Source organism: Thamnophis sirtalis, unplaced genomic scaffold (genome assembly GCF_051295495.1).
Source record: "Thamnophis sirtalis isolate CommonGarterSnake01/CBP01778 unplaced genomic scaffold, rThaSir2_p1.2 scaffold_1, whole genome shotgun sequence".
In the NCBI taxonomy this organism is placed as follows: Eukaryota; Metazoa; Chordata; class Lepidosauria; order Squamata; family Natricidae; genus Thamnophis; species Thamnophis sirtalis.
This window is the reverse complement of record NW_028261381.1, coordinates 89,151,800-89,174,340: the sequence shown is the minus strand read 5'-3', so window position 1 is coordinate 89,174,340 and position 22,541 is coordinate 89,151,800. Positions and strand designations below refer to the sequence as shown.

At 34.6% G+C, this 22,541-nt stretch overlaps 1 protein-coding gene across 2 annotated transcripts in view; it reads right to left on the bottom strand.

Annotated features, from left to right (window-relative positions):
• DCDC1 (doublecortin domain containing 1) overlaps positions 1–22,541 on the bottom strand; it is a 265,682-nt gene that overhangs the window by 231,902 nt on the left and 11,239 nt on the right. For both annotated transcript variants that reach the window (XM_087718678.1, XM_087718686.1), the window contains exons 2-5: positions 15,106–15,245; positions 9,231–9,482; positions 7,421–7,571; positions 6,895–7,057 (exon numbers count right to left, since the gene is read on the bottom strand). In XM_087718678.1, coding sequence (XP_087574804.1) covers positions 6,895–7,057; positions 7,421–7,571; positions 9,231–9,482; positions 15,106–15,245 — 706 coding nt within the window. The remainder of the gene's footprint in view (positions 1–6,894; positions 7,058–7,420; positions 7,572–9,230; positions 9,483–15,105; positions 15,246–22,541) is intronic.

The following is a 22,541-nucleotide window of genomic DNA, read 5'->3' as shown; positions in this document are numbered from 1 at the left end:
TCATATTTCAAATATTGCTTTGAATAATATTTAGGAAATCTGAATGATAAATAAATGAATAATATCAATAGCTAGTTGCAGCCACACCTCACATCTGGTCTCATCAGTGAATAACAGTTCTTGATACTTAGTTCATTTTCTTGAGTTAATTTGGCAGAAGACGTCCAAACATGGCTCAAATAAATTAGAACTTTTGCTGCAGACAAGTGTAAAGCATTAAACACAAATGTTGTCTGACCACTCAAGTCTAAATACATAGAGATTTTATTCATCCTCATTGCTTTAAATTTGAAGGGTTTCCCCACTAATCATTCCATATTTTATGTGGCAATTGGTGGTCTTGAAGTGTCCTCACCTTGTTAGATTCAAACATTAGACAAAATATCTTCAGTTTTACATCTTTTCCATAAAAGTGTCAAAGATAAGAGCCAAATCCCTGAATAAGTACCTGAATGCAGTGACAGGCAGTATTAAGAACAATAAACTGAAATTAAATCAAAATTAATTACTAAAGTATAAAATAATTTACCCCCATCTGGAGATACCAACCAAAAATACTCCCAGAAATCTCTCCCAAACACCATGCTCCAGTCATCAGAAAGAGCGAATAAGAAGGGCCAGAGAAAAGAATGGGAAGGAGTAGTTGCACTAGAAAGACAGGAAAATAAAGGTAGGAAACAAAACTGGAAGAAGTTGATCCAAGGGGAAGACTAACAGAATAGGATTGGAATGAAAATACGGAGAAATCATAATCAGATATTACAATAATGGCCAAATTTTCTTAAAGTAGTAACCTTTCCTCAGCAATCATTAATTTTCAAAAACACCCATTTATCTCCTGCCTATTCACTTCCTTTCAGCAATATTTTATTTTTCTCTGCATATGTAAAATTTCTGCACATGCGCACTTATGAGTGCGCACGTACACACACACACACACATAATTTCCAGGTAATTATTTGAAGAAAAATATTTTCCTACTGGAACCCAGTCCTTAACACTTTTCCAATAAAGAAGAGAGGACTCAATGTGTAGCATCTGAACAAGTGCTCTGTTAAAATGGCTACACAGGCATAAACAGAGAGTTAATGACAGTCACTATACAATGGAAACCACTCAAAAAGCAGTTAACATATGGAAAATATGATTGAAGTATGAGTATGAACTGAAATCAAAATGTTAAAACTGAAGATGCTGGCCTATGGCATTTCTGTGCAATATTCTTGAATATTTAGAAATTCAGCCTTGGTTCAGCTATTTATTAAGAAATTATTTGAATTTTTCCTTAAAATTTTAGGTTTGTAAAATAAAACTGATAGTATGAAATAATGTGTCTCCTTTATTTATCTAGAAGGAACATTATTAAATAAATGCTATCAGTATTTGTAACAATATTTTTAATGTATTTTTGCAGTGTTGCATGAATGAAAATATTGGGAGCAAAAAGTCTAGAAAATTTATGTTGAACGTTTATTAACTTTTGAAATCCTAAAGAAAGAGTTTCAAATATTGCGCCATAAGAGTAAAAAAATGAAGCAACCATGGTATTTAGCAAAAGATCAAGAAGGAAATTAGACTAATAAGCAAATCTGAAAACTTAATTGCCAGAAAACTTTGACTGATGTGCAGATAAATAAGTGACAAAACATATAAAAGAACAATGAAAAAGAGAAGAGCAATTGCAGTGGTATGACAGAAGTGTTAACAATGGCCCAAATTCCACACAACTCCATTTTGTTGTTGAGGAAAAAATTCTAATAGCAACTTGTCATACATTTCCTTCAAACTGAGGTAATCACAGTGGGGCAACTGTGAGCCAGGAGTCAATTTCAAAACAGAATAACAGCCATCATTTGTAACACTTTTTTCCATCGAAATATATGAAGGAAGCAAAAATAGAAAAAATAGGTAAACAGTTACACTAATAAATCTGAAAATAATTTTGCCACCTATTTAATTGCTATGAAAATATCCTAAAAAATATGCATGGTTGTTGTTAGAATGAAAAATATGATAGCCATTTAGTTGAGCAATGTTTACATTTTATTTATAAAAATATAATTGCATTAGCTGACTTAAAGCCAAGTGCTGTGGTTTTTTTAAGACATGGAATAATTCTTTAGGAAATCCTAATCTGAGGTTCAAATCCAGGGAAAGTAGGCATGAAATCTATTCGGGGCGGGGGGTGGAATCACTGATGCTTACATTCTATTTAATATTCTTATCCAATGATATGGAACAATATCAGTGGCTCTTTAAAAGAAAGCTCAAAAATGCCTGGGAAAGATTATGACCATGGAAAAAAACCTCATATTGCCAGTGTCTTGCTTATTAACTACTAGATCTGCTAGCAGAGAGGTGGGTAGAAAATAGAAAACAGTAGAAGGAGCAAATATTATTGAATGTCTTGCATAATTTAAAATTAACACATACAGTAAGGAACCAAAAGGATGCCTATTATGTTCATAAACTAGCATAAATTAAAAATATTTTAAAACATATTTAATCAAGATATGATTTGTTATTGTTCAGTTTTCAATGAAAACTTAATCTTCCTACTCTCTGACCAACATGTATGAGATGAGCATTTATTGCCATTCACTAGATTGGGACAATAGCAAGCATAAATTCTGAATTCAACCAATTTCAAAAATATAGGTTCTCTTCAAGCAGAGAGTTACCTTCAGGGCAATGCTCCCTCCTCCTAGTTTAAGGAAATCAATTATAATTGTGACAAATACTAAGCAGGGTTTCCTATAACATAGGACATAACCATGATGTTTGAAGCTACATAACAATTATGTAGTTCCACAATGTTATTTGCAGTCAGACAAACATCATCTCATACACAGACACCTGAATAAAAACATCCCATCTTTGTAATCCAGGAGAAACAAGTTCCCTTTGCTACTTTCAGGAGGAAGGAAGACAAAACAAGAGGGGTGTTTATGTTGCACAAAGCAGAAAAGCTAAAGATATATTCTGATTAAGCTGACCAAGACTGATTTCCACACTGCTTGAGATAAGATATAAACTACCTAAGCAGCTGAGAGTTGCATAGTCTTTGTTATATATGCTCAAGATAAGACATGATAAACCAGTTTGTTTAGGTCAGAGTATTTCTATGAGGTAAGCAATAGACCTCTGAAATTTACTTTCCAAAACCATGAAAAATGTACATAGTTTCAAGTCATGATTAAGAGATTAAGATGCAGTCAGCATCTTAATGCATTCCCTCTCTCATCAAGCAAAAGTGAAAAGCTTTACCAATTATTTATTGGAAGAGAGTGGATGGCAATTTATTTTTAGCATTCACTTTTTTTAAAAGTATATAACGAAGTCTTCTGAAGAAAGAGAAGATAGATGAAAGCTTTGGGCACAGGTTAATGTGATTCAAATGTAAACAAAAGAATGAAGTTAATTAAAGAAGTTGATAGCATAGAAAACATAATGCAAGTACTTTTATCCGGTGAGGTACATCATAATAATATTGTGCAGGCATGCCTTGAGGTATAATAAAACAAAGTGGCAATGTCATATTGGATAGAGTTAATATAATTTCCAAACTTGTTTTTGATATATAAATATGTCTAAACCATATAATATAAAATGCCAATTTTCTTATAAAGAATTATGTGTTTCAAATAGATGTTATATATTTGTGTTAAGTCTTTGATAAAATTTTCTGCACAATGAATATTCTTACGATGTATGTATGATTATTTCATTAGCCACAAACATTTACATTTTAAAAATTCTTTATTTGCAGCTAAAATGCATGCTTATTTCTCTTTCTGCTTATTCAAACTTTATTATAACCACACTAATGAAATATTGCTACAGAGTTAATCTAATGAACCATGTTTCCTGATCAATATTGAAAAGCATAGTGAAGAAATATTTATCTTTGCATATTATTTAAACATATATTTTCTATTGACAATTAATAGAAAATAGTTTCTTTAATGCATACCATCAAAACAGTATTTTTAAAATGTCAATTGAAATGTCCAAGTTTGTTTTCAACAAACAAGTAAATATCAGCATTTCTACTCACTTCCAAAAACAAACTTGCTTTATAGATAAGATTTTTTATATTTCAATAGTTTTGTTTGTTTGTTTGTTTTGTATTTATTTATAGGCCGCCCTTTTCCCTGAGGGGACTCAGGGCGGCTTACAATCAAAAAGGAAGGGGAGTGTAGGACAATACGAAAAAAGAAATGTGCACAAAGTAAATTAGACAATAAAACTCAACATTCACTCAGCATTCGGGAGGGGCGAAATAAGATTATCCCCAGGCCTGACGGGTTAGCCAGTTCTTGAGGGCTGTGCGGAAGGCCTGGACGGTGGTGAATAGAAACTGTAGGTTGCATTTTTCAACTACTTGTACCTCATTTGAATAATATTTAAACTTTTCTTTCTATAAAAACCTCTTTTAAGTGTTCATGAACCTTTGTAAAATATATAATGTTTTTTTTCCAAAGAGGTGTTCCCTCTTGGCTAGCAAAAGTAAAACACACAATATAATAAAATTATTATGGTGGACTTGCTTGTAAATTAATTGTAGCCAAGTTATACTTTTTCGCAATGTTCATATAATAGTTAGTTAAAATTCAATGTACATTCTTCAGAATGACTAGAGTAATAGTCTTGTTAAAATTGCACATAAATGTGTGTGTTTGTGTGTGTATAAATGGATGACACTATTGACATCATTTATAGAAAGTTTTTCAATATGTTGTGATGAATGCACAATCCTATTAAATGAATAAATCAGCCTGGGAAACCTAAGAGATGATTTTGGTGCATCTTCAATGTTAATCAGTGACTTTTTATAGTACTACTTACTCTTGCAGAGGCCTCTTAATAGACACTCAGTATACTATGCTGTGCCCAACCTCACCTACTCTTTCTTTTCTCAAAAGACAAGGCACATCTGCCACCTGCTCTACTCTGAGTCCCAGAAACAACTGTCGAGCAGCAAAAAGATTGATTATCAGTCAAATAGTATTCCAGTGCACCAGATTTTGGTAGGTTAAGCTTGCTGATCCAGCAAGAGTTGGTGTGAAATTTTCAGCAATGTGTGCCAATATTTTGGTGCTAAAGGAACAGCAGTGCATGTCAAGATGAAACACAGCCAAAAGATGCAGACAAAGCACAGAAGTTTTTGTTGAGTGCAAACGAAGCAGAGATCAAGAAAGAATAAAATGCTTCTTGGATTTGGAAATCTCAGTGGCCGATAATATATTTAGAAAAGTTGCACGTTATTCAAAAATTATTATACTATTCTACTGCTCATTTATAAAAAGGATGGCAACATTACATTCTGCTGCACTTTAAGGTATAATGCAAAGGAAATACTTATTATTACGATAAATACAAAGATAATTCATTAGAAGAATTTTAAAAATGAGAAAGGATATTTGCTTAATTTGCATCTTCTTGTTGAGTTAATGTATTAAAACACATTCGGTGGATTATTTGAATTCTATTCAGGAAAACTGTCACATCATCTATAATATGACACTCCATGAATAATTCATGAGCAATCGACTACTTATTACAGACATAATATCTTCAAAAATACTAAAGATACACAGATATATTGTATTGCTCACCAAATAGATTTAAATTAAATATTTCAATCAATCTAAACATAATAAACACAAACCTTTTGTTTAACAAGGTTTTATTGAGGATGTCAGGGATGTTCATTTGGAATGCCTTTTCTGCCTGTTTTGAAGCATAATTTGCTGCTTGCGTGGTGTTCAATTTCTTTAAAATAGACTCAAGAATTTTTCCCCATTCGAGATTTTTAGCATTCAGTATAAAAGTTTTAAGAAAAAGGAGTTTAATAATTTGCTTAATATGACATTCATTTTAGAAGACTTATATGTTGATGTCACATGTGTTTTTTCAATATTAAACATAATTTAATATAGAAATCCTGAAAAGATATAATGAAAACTACTTGTACCTCAGCTAAAAAATGGACTTAACTGCTAAAAATATTATGTAAATAAAAAATAATTCAACTGCAATATTTTCAAATATGAGTCATTATAATTCTTTATTTTATTAATGGCATGATATTAAAATTGTTGCTTTTCTCATTCCAGCTTATCATGAAGCTTTAATTTGGCTAATGGTTTTGTTCATTAATATTTTAAATCCCAACTATATGCTATAACTTCATACCAATTCCTAACATACAGCATTTGGTATTGAAATTTCCTAATCATTCAATTCAGCAGAACACAGCTTAAATTAAAAACCATGTGCCAATTGTATGGTACAGTATTCTGCATTTTATTCTTGAATTCCCCAGAAAACCTATTACAAGAATTAATTACAAGAGACAATGGCTTCAGATACTAAATATTTTTTTAAATGCTTTAAATTTCAAAATGCAATTGTAGCTACACAAATAAATGTATATATAAATTTAGGCTGAATATTACACATTCCTACATAAAACATCTGATAATGATTTTAATGCTTTGTCTTAATAAAGGTCAAATGACTAAATTAATAAAGCACCCACACTCTGAACTATTATTTTTGCTGGTGTAATAAGCTTAATGAATTGTGTCTGTAAGATGTCAGTGAAACTAAATAGTAAATTCAATAATCTCTGATTTAATTTATTATATTTTCACCATTTAACCTCCTGCAGGCTCCCTAATGTCTATTCAAATCTATATTAAATTAAGCACCAATGCTAATGAAGGGCAATGAACGTGGCTGTCAGTAGATTTTTCTTTCATTAAGCACATTATCCTCTTACTGAGCTGTAAATGAGTAAACATTAGTTTTGTTAAACCATGCAAAACGACAGGATGAAAATCGTTTTTAATTGCACCCCTTAATCCACTGACTGTGGCATTTTTTTACCTTTGATTTTTTTGAATGGATTTGAAAAGGGCTCTCCAGTTGAAATATAAACGTCAGCATCATGGGGTATGTCTATAGCACTCAGGACTTCAGTGCCGTCTGCCAAGAAGATTCTTCGGGCAGCCATATTCAGCTTCAGTTTTTCAGTGCATTCCTCCAGCAGCTAAATGAACAGAATAAGGTAAGAAAAATTAGGAACAGAAATAGATTTCTGTGGTCTGCTAATAATCAAGAATCAAAACTTGGAAACTAGTGTTCCTGTTACCTCCCAAAATATACAATATGTAGAGTCAATTGCCAAGCAAGCTGTCAATGGCACTATTGTCACCATTGTATGAACCATGAAGAGAGATTTCACATTCTACATTACTTAGGTAGCTTGTTTTTTTTTGTTTTTTTTTTGTATATATTAAATTTAATATAAAGAAAAGCCACAGTGTTTACTATGAGCTGTTTCATTTCAAAATAAATAAAATCCTTATTTGAATTTGAGAAGCATATTTAAATAAATAATAGAGATACGTACCAATTTAATGGAAGGTGGCACAGTTACTTTGGCAAATATATTTATTACACCATTTTTGTAAGCAGTTACTCTGAGTATATGTGTTTTCTGTTTAAAAATCTGGGAGGCCTTCCCGGTAAAGTACAGTTTTGAAGAAGAAAATTGTTGACATCTGTTGCAAAATAATTTCAATTCAATTGATTAAGAAATTAACTAAAACATACAATGTACCTATTCTAAAATTATATTTAGCTAATATTGTCTTTCTTAATAATTGCTTGACATTTACATTTTAGACAAAGTTCAAAGTGACAAGTATTTTTCTAAGTTTATGGAAAATTATGAACTATTGTCTCACTTTTAATTTGTATGTAAGATCTAGAAATTCAAATTTAAAATTGCTATTGTCACTTTTTGAATTTGTCTTTATTAAAAGTATCTAAATTCAGAATTCCATTGATTTTTGTCTTGATTTTTGTTATAATTATTGTTTAAACAGAAACAATTTTTGATTTCCGCATTTATTTAAAATCTCTGTTTGAATAGTTATAGTCTTATTACCATCATATGGATTTTTAAATAAATTTAACTGCAGTAGCATTTGTAAATGATCTAACTGTTCATAGGAACGCATTCTTAAGCCACATTATTCAAAAGTACAACTAAATGTCCAGTATTCAAATACTCATATATATTTAAGTTGTTTAAAAGAACAAGCAAACATAAAGGCTTCAATAAAAGTCTTTTTGCATAGATTTGGCATTAATGAAAGTTTGTTATTAGGCAAGCTTAGAAAGTAAATGTATTCTTCTTACACCTTCAAATTACTTTGCTGATTGCAGATAATATTGTGTATAATGCCAGGGCATTTAAGTACTACTGTTTTAAACTTAAAATATAACAACTTTGATTTTGTGATACTTGCAAGCACTGTTGATATTTCAATAATTTCTCTCTAAAACTAATATTTGTGAAAAGCTAACTAGATCTGCTTTCAAGGGGTTTTATGGATTTTTTTCTTTTTACCATATATTAGGAGCAGAGGGTATAGCAACACAGCAGTCCTGTTACACTTTATAACAAGACAATGTTACTATTTATTTTGTGGGAAACAGATTTTTACATTAATATCACAGAGGAAAATATCTAATAAATGTAGCTGAAATATATTCATTATGTAAAGCTTATTCCCCTCCTACATATTCCAGTACTTCCAATATATCCTCTATCCCTTCTCCTCTTCCATCTTAACCTACCCACTCCATTTTCTTTTATCAAATATGTTTCTAGACATGATGCATTTTAATGCGAGGAAAAAAAATTATAGACTGCATGGAGGGAGAGTTGCATAATATTCATTTGATATGTGTTATAGAATAATGAAATTGTCATATTTGGCTCTTATTGGTGTCAAAATTACTTTATACATAGTACAATAATTTTAAAGAGAATATATATTTATATGTAGGTATGTATGTATGTATGTGTGTGTGTGTGTGTGTGTGTGTGTGTTGTGAATATATATATATTTACTTCTGTGAAACCTTCCTATACAATATATTTGTGATATTAGAACAGTTTTTCATAAGCCTAAAATAGAAATCCTAAAGCCAGATTACAAGAAAATACTTAAAGTGCATTCAGAGTAGCTAACTTCTAAGTGAAAATGCTTAGAAATATCTAGTTAATATTATTAGATACCAAGAATATAAATACATATTGCACTTTAACTATAATTTTACCAATTAAATCACCCTGACTTTGTTGAAAAGCAATAAAATAAGAATGAGCACAGTCATAGTTAAAAGGAACATAGAACAAATTTGATTACCTTAGCTGACCTGATGGAGCACTGATAGGTCTCTTTGTCTTGTATGGCGATGTAAGGTAGAATTTGTTTGTACTATTTGATTCGTAGTTAGCTAGTTTTGATTTGCTATCATTTTTCTGAACTGGTTTTGTTTGATGTGCAGAACCATCTTGAAATCCTGACCTTCTTGATACTACCAATGATTGGGGAGGACTCTTAGGGCCAAGTAGAGACTTTCTTTGCTTTTCTTCTGTAAAGGGCATGATTAATTTTCTGGAAGAAAGAAGAGGTAGCAAAAAACAGAGTTTAATATCACAGTATGGGTATACTGTGTATATATGTACAATGACAATAAAGTGTTCTAGAAAAAACAGTTACACTCCAAGTTTGGAAATAGTTAAATTAATACAAATAGTTCATCTCATCCGTAGAGGAATATTTTAAAGATCAAGAAATTATAACTAATTAAAGAGACAAATGCATACAAAACACATTTGAGTTTTTAAATTAACAGCCTTATAGCAATATTTATTCATTTATTTAAATTATTTATATGGCTGCACACAATAACAAGTAGACCAGGCCAAGAAATTCATTGTGGCCTGTGATCATTTTATCTCTATGGCTTTTTCCCCTGAACATGTTATGCAAGCCCATTCTACATTAATGGCAGTATATAAAGTTAAAACAACAATATAATCATTCAAACCACAATGCTTGAAGTCAACATTATAATCCTAATTTATTTTTTTCAAAGCCCAGCATTCACCAGCAGAGCTCACCTCACTTTTTGACCAAAGGAAAGCTGGGAGAACTGCTTGGCCTCTCTTATGGAAGGGACCTGAAATATGCATTCCTGCCAAACCTATTAGGGCCAGCAAAAATAATGATAGGCAATTGTGGAAAGAGCCTGGCTCTATATTTTAAAATTATTTATATATTATTATCTATATTTTGGTTTACTATACACTGCCATGAGTCTATTTGCAATGTACTGTATATAAAACAGCCAAAACAATAAAATGCAATTGTTCTTAAAACAGCTTTGCTACAGTGGTGGTTTCAATTTATTTTACTACCGGTTCGCTCATACGTGTGACACTTGTCCCGGTGAGTAGAAGGAGCCTCCCACCACTGCCACTACCGGTTTGCCCAATCCGGGCCGAACCTGCAGAAACCCACCTCTGCTTTGCTGGTTTCCAATCCATTACTGACAATTACATAAACTACAGGTTTTATCCTATAGTTTTCAAATTATGGGTTAGTCTCCCTGGGGGGAGGGGAGCGAGAACTGAGAATGGGATTCACTATTTTTTTTTTCATTCTGATCAGACTTGCATAAGTCAAAACCTGTTCTCATATTACTGTAATCTTTGCCTAAGTGGGTCAGCAGTGGAGTAGAGAAAATTAGAATAGTTTTGACAGGGGTTTTGCAAGCCCAATAGAGAGTTGCACTTATATAAAGATGAGATCCTGTGTGATATACAGATTAACATATAATGATTAAAAGCAAATGATGCATTTATTCCTTGACTAACCCTAACTCAAATGAAAACAATAATTTTATTCACCAGAGGCTATACAAATTCATTTATCATTTTACAGGGTTACCGTATTGAGATTCTTGAATGAAACCTCGGCAGTTTAGGAGCCAAATATTGTATTTGCATATGAATATGCTTCAGATTCCTTTTGCCTTTAAGTGACACAGCTGGAGTTTGGATGGGATTTTTAAGTGGCAGTATTCTATTGCTAGAAGTGTTTCATAATGGGAAGAAACCTGAGAACTTTTTTCTTTTTGGTGTTAAGTTATTCATTTGTTTGTTTACTTATTTATTTATTTACCTAGCCACTTATCATCTTACCCAGGCCTTTACCTTTTAATCTTTTATTGGTTCCTATTGTACTTGCATTATTCTCTTTTCTACTTTAAGGCAATATTTTTACTTTTTTGATAATTTTTTCCTGAATATTATATCTGCACTGTGGGTATGCTATGTATTTTACTAGGCATCATTACCACAGCCAATATTTATGTTCTTTTAAGAAATCTATAGAACTTACCAGTTTATTTTGCATCAATCACAGGAAAAACAGGTGGAAAGCAAGACAATTTTTAAAAAATAGAACAAGTAAGCCAACTTCACCAATTTTTGGAACTGATATAATCTAAGAGATGTACAGTTTTTTACAGTCTCAAAATTCCCAAGAGCTGTTTCATTATTCCCAGGAACTAGAATTGCTGGAACTAAGGTGGACATTGCTTTTTCACAAGCTAGCAGAAACTCTCTCAAAAGCATAAAAATTAAAGACAAAAATGTGGACATGATAATTATGAAAACAGGTGTGCATGATGAGAGATCTAAACCTCATCCTACTCTTCAAAGAAATGGGTTTCTTTGAAGGTTAAAATAGATATCTTACTATTTCTGGTAGCTCTCAATACTTTCGTTGATTAGTACTAAAAGATGCGTTTTTACAATTTAGCAATAGCAATAGCACTTACACTTATACACCTTCACAGTGCTTTTAGAGCCCTCTCTAAGCGGTTTACAGAGTCAGTATATTGCCCCCAACAATTTGGGTCCTCATTTTACCCACCTCGGAAGGATGGAAGGCTGAGTCAACCATGAGCCGGTGATATTTGAACTGCTGAACTGCAGCTAGCAGTCAGCTGAAGTAGCCTGCAGTACTGTACTTTAACCACTGTGCCACCTCATTATCTAGATAGGATAATGAGTTCAAAATTACATGCATTAGATTCCAAAGTACTGAAGGAACTAGTGGAGGTGATCACAGATGTATTCTTGGTAAACTTTGATAACTTCTGGAGGACTGGTAAGGTCCCAGAACACTGGAAGGGAGCAAATGCTATCCCTATCTTGAGAAAAGGGAAAAGAAAGACTGAGAAATTATAGATCTCCCAACAATATCAATAGTAGGTAAAGTCCTTAAACAGCTAAACTAAAGTTATCTCCCTCTTTGATGAAATCATTAACTTAGAAGATGAGAAGAATGCTATTGAGCCGAGATGGCGCAGTGGTTAAATGCAGCACTGCAGGCTACTTCAGCTGACTGCAGTTCTGCAGTTCGGCTGTTCAAATCTCACCGGCTCAGGGTTGACTCAGCCTTCCATCCTTCCGAGGTGGGTAAAATGAGGACCTGGATTGTTGTTGGGGGCAATATGCTGACTCTGTAAACCGCTTAGAGAGGGCTGAAAGCCCTATGAAGCGGTATATAAGTCTAACTGCTATTGTTATTGCTACTGCTATAGATAGTTTAACTAGACTTTTTTCCCATTATAATAACCCTTTTCATAAAGTGATAAAACATGAGCCCGACAGTGTCATTGTCAGATGGACTTACAATGGGCTTATAGACTACATTCAAAATATGTGTGTTGCTGGTTCCCCTTCAGCTTAGAAAGAAGTATCAAGTTTAATGTCACAAATTGAATTCTAAGCCCTGCATTGTTCAATCAGTGACTTGTAGAAGGAAGTTCTTGTAGCAGTTCAGGGGGCATTTATAAAGGTTGCAGATAATGCAAATTGGGGGTGTATGGCCTATACTTCAGAAGAGAAAGAGAACATTCAAAACTATATAGAGAGTCTTCAGCTAAAAAAATAAATAAAAGTAAATTCAACAGATAGAAATGTAAAGGTCTGCATCCGGATAAGAAAAATGTAAAACCCACATACAGAAAGTGAGAGACCCAGGTTAGTACTAACACAGATGAAAGTGATCTGGTATCCTTCCTGACCACAAGTTAAACATGAACCAACAATGCAGCTTCTGAGAAACCACATGCTATTTTGAAGTGTTTTAACAGGAGCACAAATCTAAATCACACGAAATCTAGCAAATCACTCTACTCTGCCCTATCCATTTGGAGTATGGGTCCTGATCTGGGTACTATCATTCAAAAAGAATAATGGTACAGCTAGCAATATTTTATAGCTTTTTAAATGATTATTTGTTTTAATCTTTGATTGGAGCTGCCCAAAGTTGGCTGAAAGATGGACAGCTATATAAATGTTTGGAAGGAAGGAAGGAAGGAAGGAAGGAAGGGAGGGAGGGAGGGAGGGAGGGAGGGAGGCTAGTCTGTGAGATATCATAGGATATGGTTATGTTTAGCCTCCCAAAAAAGCTGTTTATACAATAGCATATTAGGAATATTTGAAAGCTTGTTACAAAGAAGGTGTAGACTATTCTCCATTGCCACAGAGGGCATGACTAAAACTAAATCAAAGCAGGTTCAAGGTAGACATGGCTCGTTAAAGGGCTTTTCAAGGTTAAAAGTGGTGTGTGCTGCTCAGAGCTGCCGCATGCCTCTCCGCTGCCGAAAAAGCCTCCAAAATTGTTTCCGACAAATTAAAAGCTTATTAAAGGGCTTTTCAAGCCGCTCGGTTCATTTACAGTCAATTTAAAGGAGCGTGGGCGCTCCGCTGTGTTTAAACAAGCCGCAGTTCGTCGCTCAACCTCTAAAGGGAACAACGGAGCGCTCCTGCGCTGATTTAAAGCTTCCACTCAATAGCCTTGCTGACCAATTTTAAAATAAAGTAGAGGTGCCGATCTTCAATGCTGCCAGACTGAATAGCCCTCACAGACTGACAGTTGGTATGTCAGTTATGACCAATTCTGCACGCCACCCCTAAGGGCTAATGGCAAATTAACACCACCCCAGCCTGGGATATCTGTTGACACTGTAGCTACTCACTCAGCCTGAATTAAATCTGAAATTTGACAATTAAATCCAACATTTCACAAATTCCACTGGAACAATAGGATGAAACAGGTGTCCAAATTGATGGACTGAGTCGAAACTGGGATTGCCTGGGAACAGGGGTGTGGCTTAAAGGTCTTGTCAGGCTCAGACCAATCAAAGAGCGGATGAAGTCAATCCAGTCTGGATGCTACTTCCCCCACTATGGAGAACAAAGCAGGTTCAAGGTAGATATTGCTCAATCTCAAATGTCCTTCGTCAATCAAAACTTGCCAACCTCTCTCTTGGGTCCCACCTCAGATTTTAGATAAAAGCAATTCTGCGGTATGGTTTATTTTATTCTACTAATTAAGTTTACTTCGTCCCTGAAAAAATAATTGGAATCTGACATGATTTATTGTGGCTTGTGACTCCAGGTTATATAATATTTTGGTCTAAATATTATGGTAGTCAAACTTAAGCAAAAGTTTTCATATTTAGACTTTAGTAAGCACTAAAGTAACAGGACACAGTGGCTCAGTGGCTAAGACACTGAGCTTGTCGATCAGAAAGGTCAGCAGTTTGGCAGTTCGAATCCCTAGTAAGCTCCTGTTACTTGTCCCAGCTTCTGCCAACCTAGCAGTTCAAAAGCATGTAAAATGCAAGTAAAAAAATAGGGACCATTTTGATTAGAAGGTAACAGTGTTTAGTCATACCAGCCACATGACCACAGAGACATTTTCAGACAACGCTGGCTCTTCGGCTTTGGAACGGAGATGAGCACTGCCCCCTAGAGTCGGGAATGACTAGCACATATGTGCAAAGGGAACCTTTAACTTTACCTTTAAGCACTAAAATTACTAATTTCCATTACGATGCAATTATAACTATTTCCTTTTCTCAAACAATCCCTATATACTTTTTAAACATCATATATTCTCCATTAATATTTGAGGGACTGCCTTTCCCAAATTACAAAAACCCATCCCCTTTGGGTCCTGTCTATTTTGCAATGCTTTCTGGCAGGGGCCAAGAAGAGAGTCCTTTCTGTTTTGGCACCTGCCTTTTGAAACATCGTCAACCCAGGGATCAGATTGGACCCAATTGTACTGTATTTTCCAAGGCCTTAAAGATGTGGCATGTCATGTCAAAGTATATTCTTTAATTATATTTGAGGAAAATATACTCACATACTTTTCCATTTCTGTAGCCTCTACATTTAGTAGTTGGGAAGACCAAGATGAAGATGAAACCAAATAATTTTTTTCTGAAGTTTCAGACCAGGGAATATAAAATGAGTCATCACTTTCTGTTTCATTGTTTTCCATTTCCTGCTGAATAAATAATGAAGTACGAGATCACATTTCAAATACAAATTTCTCTTAATCAATAAAACTAAACTGAATTAAGTCAAAGTACTCTAATGTATTACTCCTAGTATATAAGGTTAGCTTCAATAATCTGTATAATTGTAGAAAATACCTAATATAAATTACAGATATTTAAAAACCATCAAGTCCCTTTAGATAGTAGTAATGGGATATTTTGGTGCAGATCCAATAACCATCTAAGAGGAGTCATGAAATGAGGCTCTTAACACAATCTGAGCCCCAGGCCCAAGTACAGAGATGGTTTTAAAACCTTACGAAAGGCCAACAGGATCAGGCTATTCTAATGTCTAAGGAAAGAAAATTTCTCAAAGCAGAGTCAATAGTAAACTGACACCCTCTGCCTGACAGGAACAGCAGCAGACCCAATCTGTTAGATTGAATTGGACAAATAGAGACTCTCAGGCAAAGATGGTCTCACAGGTAAGCTGGTCCCAAGCTATGTAGGGCTTTAAAGATGACAATCAGCACCATGAATTGCACATAGAAATACAGTGTTAGTCAATGCAGCTCATGCAGTAGTAGCATTACACATGTATGCATATGGCAGCATTTACTAACCATGCAGCTGCATTCTGTACCAGCTGAATTCCAAATACTTTTCAAAGGCAGTTCCATGTAGGGCCGTGATGGTGGACCTATGGCACGTGTGCCAGAACTGGCATGCAGAGCCTTCTCTGTGGGCACGAGCGCCATCTCCAGCTGCTCTTCTGGTTTCTGGCACCAGCTGGTCTTCACGCATGACGGAGCGCAGAAAACGCATGTGCACGCCGGCCAGCAGGTCTTCAAGTTTCCAGTGCTTCGGCGCAGGCAAAGACCAGCTGGTGTGCCGAAAACCCAAAGATCAGCTGGCTGGTGTGTGCATGTGCACCAGCCAGCTGGTCTGGTTGCGCGTGCATGCACATGTATGTTCCAATTTGGGCACTCGGTGCCCAAAAAGTTCACCATCACTGATATAGGGCATGTTGCAGTAATTTAAGTGAGAGTTATAAGGGTGTGTATGACAGTGAGCAGAGCCTCCTGATCCAAGAATAGGATGCAAATGGTGCATAACCAAAGGTGTGGAAAGCCTCTCCTAGTCACCATTGCCACCTACACTTTGGGCAGGAGTCATGAATCTAGAAGGACCCCCAGATTGCACATCAAGCCTGTCTGAGTCAATGTTACCCCGTGAATTAACATAAATTTAGGATAAGATTAAGTTATTAAATAAGTTTTTTAAAGTAACTTAATATAAACATAACATAGTTAATGTAAATCTTAATGCTTAGAGGAACAGTAAGATTCTTAATGTACATAATATAAACTGATTTTTATGGGTTCACATTTTTAAATTGGCATAAGGTGGGAGATTTGCAACGTAAATATTTAGTAAAGTATTTTACTAAAATAATCTGAATTGACAATCAAAATATGAAACTATCAAAAGAAAATATCAAAATATATTTTCCCCTATAAAAAACTATCAAATACATTTTAAATTCACTACATTATAACAAAAACAGTTATCCTCTACTACATAATAGTGGAAGATTATTTTGATGAATTGCATAGATAAGGACATTTTCATTCAAATAAAATGTGTGTTACAGTTTGACTAACTGAGGTTTGTATCCAATCCATGTTTTATTTTCAAGCAACAAATCAGATTTTGAAAGAATGCTTCATTGATAGTTTATTCAAAAAGTAGCTTGTTTTTACATTACGATCAAGAATTATAGTTACTTCTTCAAGTGTTTCTAAACTGTCCCAAGACACCTTTGAAAAATAGTGGAATACATAATAGAAAGCTTCATTCATTCTCATTAAGACCTTTCCATTTACTCTTAGTCAAAGTCTAATCACCTAAAGCAGGGGTGTCAAACTCGTGGCCCATGGCCCATATGCATCACATGCTGGTCAAACTCACCCCCACTTTAGCGAAGGGGGAAAAGTCGCGATACATTACGTGATGACTGTGACACCGCGATCCTAACGGATTGGCCCAGTGTGAAAATCCTCCCACAATACTTATTGGGATAATGCAGAAATTACGTGATTTACTAGGGGGGCAAGATTTTGAACTCTATAAATGACTGGAATAGTTTAATCAGGTACAAAGGAAAAAATGGACAAAAATAAAGATTGCCCTTTCATTGTCTATAATGGGAAAATTAAGAAGAGCTACTAACTTCTTCAAAATCAGAATAAGTTCAGGAATATTAGACTATTGTGAGTGATATTACACTTCTAAAAAATAGGAATCAGTGTTTCAAATTATGCTCATAAGATCTATTGATTTTTTAAAACTAAATTTAGGCAAGAAATATCAAATGCATAGGTAGTAATTGCAAGAGGGATATTGGAGTCCTAGTGGATGACCACTTACATATGAGCCAGCAGTGTGCTGCAGCTGCCAAAAAAGCCAATGCAGCCCTAGGCTGTATTAACAGAGGAATAGAAACAAGATGATGTGAAATGTTAATACCACTTTATAATGCCTTGGTAAAACCAAACTTGGAATATTACATCCAGTTTTGGTTGCCATAATATAAAAAGATACTGAGATTCTAGAAAGAGTGCAGAGAAGAGTAAAAAAGATGATATGGGGACTGGAGACATATGAAGAATGATTGCAGAAATTTGGTATGTCTTCTTCAATAAAAAGAATTAGGGATGACATGACAGAAGTGTTCCAATATCTAAGAGGCTGGCACAAAGAAGAGGGAGTCAATCTATTCTCCAAGGCACCTGAAGATAGGACAAGAAGCAATGAATGGAAACTAATCAAGGAGAGAACCAACCTAGAATTAAGGAGACATTTCCTGACAATTAGAACAATTAACCAGTAGAACAATTTGCATCCAGAAGTTGTGGATGCTCCAACACTGGGAATTTTAAGAAGAGACTGGCAACCATTTGTGTGAAATGTTATAGACTTTCCTGTTTGAGCAGGAAGTTAGATTCGAAGATCTCCACACTCTCTTCCAACTTTATTATTCTATTAAGTTGAAATAAATAGCCTGATTGGGGTACTTAATACTCGCAGGGAAAAATTGTTAGCCACAGAATCAATATTTTCCTGAGTCCCCTGTACATACTGGTGTTTTACATGAACAAAAGTTTTCCCACCTTATTTTTGACATAGCTACTTTAGGGCTACCCTGGATTTCCAGAAAAAATGATAAAAACTGATTCCACTTTATTATAGTCTGCCTCAGAATTGGGTTTTGCTACATTAAATACACAATCAAAGGTTATTCTTTTGAAAGAATCCAAAATTTGCTTCCAAGTTTTTCCTAAATTAGATGAATATTTAAGAGAAAAATAGCATTCCTACTATTTACAGGATTATATATTACATTACTTATGAAGTGACATTTCTTTCATAAAGAGAGACCTTTCTTTCAAATAAATCTATTGCATAGTGAGGATAGTGGTGCCTCTGCCACTGTTCCTGAATTTCATACTTTCTATTATCTTTATGGAATCTTAGGGTCATGCCATTAATATTGCCTTCTTGTCAAATCCATTCAGGGTTAAACATCTTAAAGGAGATAGTTCTCATTAAACACCCAACTCATGATTACAAAGCTACCATGATTATTTCCAAATTTTTTCCCAGATACTCTTCTAAAGTTGTTCCCCCTTTGTAAAGATGGCATCTGGTGATCGTTATTTTCACAGAGTTGTTGATAGCCTAGAGTTTTAAGGTGATGAGATTGACAGGTGAATGTAGATCACTTGGTATATTTGATCGAACCTAAATCTGATTTCCTGTAAGAAATGATAGGCATTTTAATTTGGATGGAACTAATTTCAGGGCAGTAAAGTTAAACAAACTGGTGATTCTGGAGGCCTAGGTTGTGTCAACTGCAGCAATCATGGGTGAAGTTGCTGTACAATTCTGTTGGTGGGAGGAAATATGGTTGCAAATAAACATTGAGACCAAGTAGTAGCTATCATTATTAGTGGAACAGCCAATCAAGAAAGAAATGGAATGAAGTCTGGAGGTCTTGAGTAAGAACTTGTCTTGGACTCCCAGCGTTTCACAATGAATTTGCACTTTGTCCAGCTCTTCACCTGTGTGGTTGAATCTGGTTTCCAGGTTACTGTTGGAGTCTCATTTTCTGTTTGGAATTACTTCAACTTCCAAACTTTAGGTTGGCTAGGTTGAAGAATATTCAGAAAGTTCATGACAACCATGTATTTGACACAAATAATATTAACCTCAAAAAATATAAGCAATCACATGGCAAACCTCACCTTTGACACAGAGCAGATTTGAAGTGATTAGGATATGGCAGATCTATTCACAGCGCTTTGTTGTTATTCCTTCCTGATCCAGATGAGATTGTCTCTATTAACTCTATGGGGTTAATAGATAAATTAACATTCTCTTGACTACGTGACTTACAGTTAGGAATAGATTTGAGCAGATGTGTGGGCAGTTTCTCACTAATTTTGTTGACTTTTTGGCCAGCTGTCCTTGGCAACATGAGATGACACTTAATGCAACTGCTCCTAAGTAATCCCTGTCGTGGTCAGCTTCGACTTAGAGGAGTCTGACCGAGAGAAGCCTGCTCTGGAAGAACCGGATGGACTTCAGCCTGAGGAAACTTTGAGCACTCAAAACATCTGAAGCTGATTTATGCAGCAGTCACCAGGAGAAGCTGCAATCACTGCCCAAGGATGAGAAACTGAAGCTGGCGCTGGGGTTCAGAGTCCCAAAGGACCCCAAAATTGTGCCCCAGATCCACCAGAAAAGTGTACTTCATCTAGATTCAGAGTTGCTAACTCTCCTGACCCTGGGAGTGGGGAGAGACAAAACTCACAACCAGTCTGTTTTGCTCCCCATACAGGTCCTTACAGTTTCCAAGCTCTGAAGAAGCATTTGACCAATATCAATTGCCCGACATATCATCTATCTATTATTTTATAAGAGCACATTTTTGGAAGAGACTACTGTTGTGTTGGAAGAGATTTATGAGAAAGAAAGTGGTAAAAGAACACTGAAGTCAGAATATCAACTTTCTGCACCTTGGAAAGGAGTTAAAATTCAGACATCATAAATGGTTGAAAAAATTGCTCGACACAAGGATACAGACCTCTACTTTGAAATTATTTTAAATCAGTGACTTCCACTAAATCATAAAGAAAGCTGGTGAACAACAAGCAAGGACTGAGGATGAAGCAGTATAGTACTTAGAAGATAAAGGTGACTCTGGTTACCAGATGATAATAGAAAATCATCGAGTCACAGACACTATTACTGATAAGAAGGAAAGAATGAGGACAAGAAAGCATAATGTTGACAACATAATCAATGAAGCTGGGTAATGTGATATTTTGTACAGATACTTCTTGAAATACTAACACTAAGTATTATTTATCCCACTTACTAATCACACAGAAGCAGCATGATTCAAAAACTCTGTTCAAGCCAATCACTAAAGTTGAAACTGATTAAATCTGTTTGAATAAAGTAGTTTAAATAAAGCTGTTTAATTGTTTTATAAAACTGCTTTAATAAGATTGTTTTTATAGACTGAATGTCTGCTGCCATCTACTGGCCAAAATAATCAACATTTGGATTTAACGGACACCCCTTAGCCCCAGGTCCGTTAAATCATGTTTTTATTGCTTTGTTGTTAATATGTACATTTGTATTTTTTTTTAAAAAACCATTTTAATATGTACTTGGACAGGAGGATATGACTGGAATGTACCTGTTAATTTATTACTGAAATGACTTGTTACTATGGCCTAGGAATACACAATACATTGCTAAGTGCAATATGAACATTTGAAAAATCCATCCAGAAAACCAACTCTGCATTTCTTTCTAAAGGGTTACTAAAGAAAAGCTCACTTAAAGTTCATATTGTGAATGCTCCCAAATAGGCTATATCTGAACATACATACATACATACATACATACATACATACATACATACATACATACATACGAAACAGTAGAATTGGATAAGAGTACATAGAATTCCATGAGTTTGCTTTTACCCTAGGAAGAAAACATTCAAAGAATGGAAACAAGAATGTAACTCTGGTTTCTTGGGTTTCAGAATACACTGGACATCAGGATCCCTTGGTATTAATGTTCAAAATGAGTTTATAATAGTTCTATCACACTCACAAGTATAATGGCATGGAAAAGCTGTGGAGAACAAATTCAAGGAAATATAGTAAACATGTATCAGAATCGAATTGTGCTTTTATGATAATCCCATCTTCCTGGATCAACAGGAACGCCCCCAATACAAATATACCAACTTACTAATACATACACTGAAATCTGTTTTTATTGATAACATATCCAAACTGCCAGGTGCCCATCTGCCCCCAATGTTAACATATACTGCACAAGAAGGTATATCTAAAATGATGACAAATAAAATACAGCAGACATATAAATGTTCTCTGAACTCTAGGACTTTGAGGGAAGTTGTTCTGCATCCTATTCACAATAAAAGACAGTGGAAGAACAATCTAGCAATATCAAATTTATTTTCATGCCATTAAGACTGCCAAAGCAACCAAAGGCAACTGTGCAAAATTCACCAGTTCATATATTTCAGGTACTGCTGAAAACTTTATTCCTGGAGTAGCTTGAAGGAATAATGCTCAATTTAGATAACTGTCAAATACAACAACCTGATGGACCTACCCTCCTGATGACCTTAATTCAGAGCAGCATGGAGATATGCATGAGCACCGTATGTGGATACAACACTTCAATAATGGCTTAGAGATGGCATATAAGGTTTGTGTAATTTAACTTTTCAAATTTTATATAGTGATAATTTATTTCATACAGTTTATTTCTAATATGTTATTGAGAGAAGGAATTCAATTTGGCATAGATTGAAGAACCTATAGTAATATATGTTCATTCCCTACCAAATTCATAAATAAGCAGTCCATTCAGTCTGAATCTCTTATCATGCAGCTGCTAGTTATATATTCATTACCAAAGACCACACTATCCTAGCATTTTGTTACCATTGCTAGTGCAATTGCCTGAGACTAAAGTATCCTCATCAGCTGTCTAACCGCAGCACTATGATTGTGCCTAACCCTAAACCCAGAAAACAGGGGGAGGAGTGAAAGTTATAATATTTGTGGACTCAAGGACAACAATGACGACTAAAGCATCAATTAAGTTTTTGAGAAATGTGTTCTTCTGAAAGTTGGGATATAAATATTCGTAACAAATCAATAATAAACCAGGAAACATGACTATTT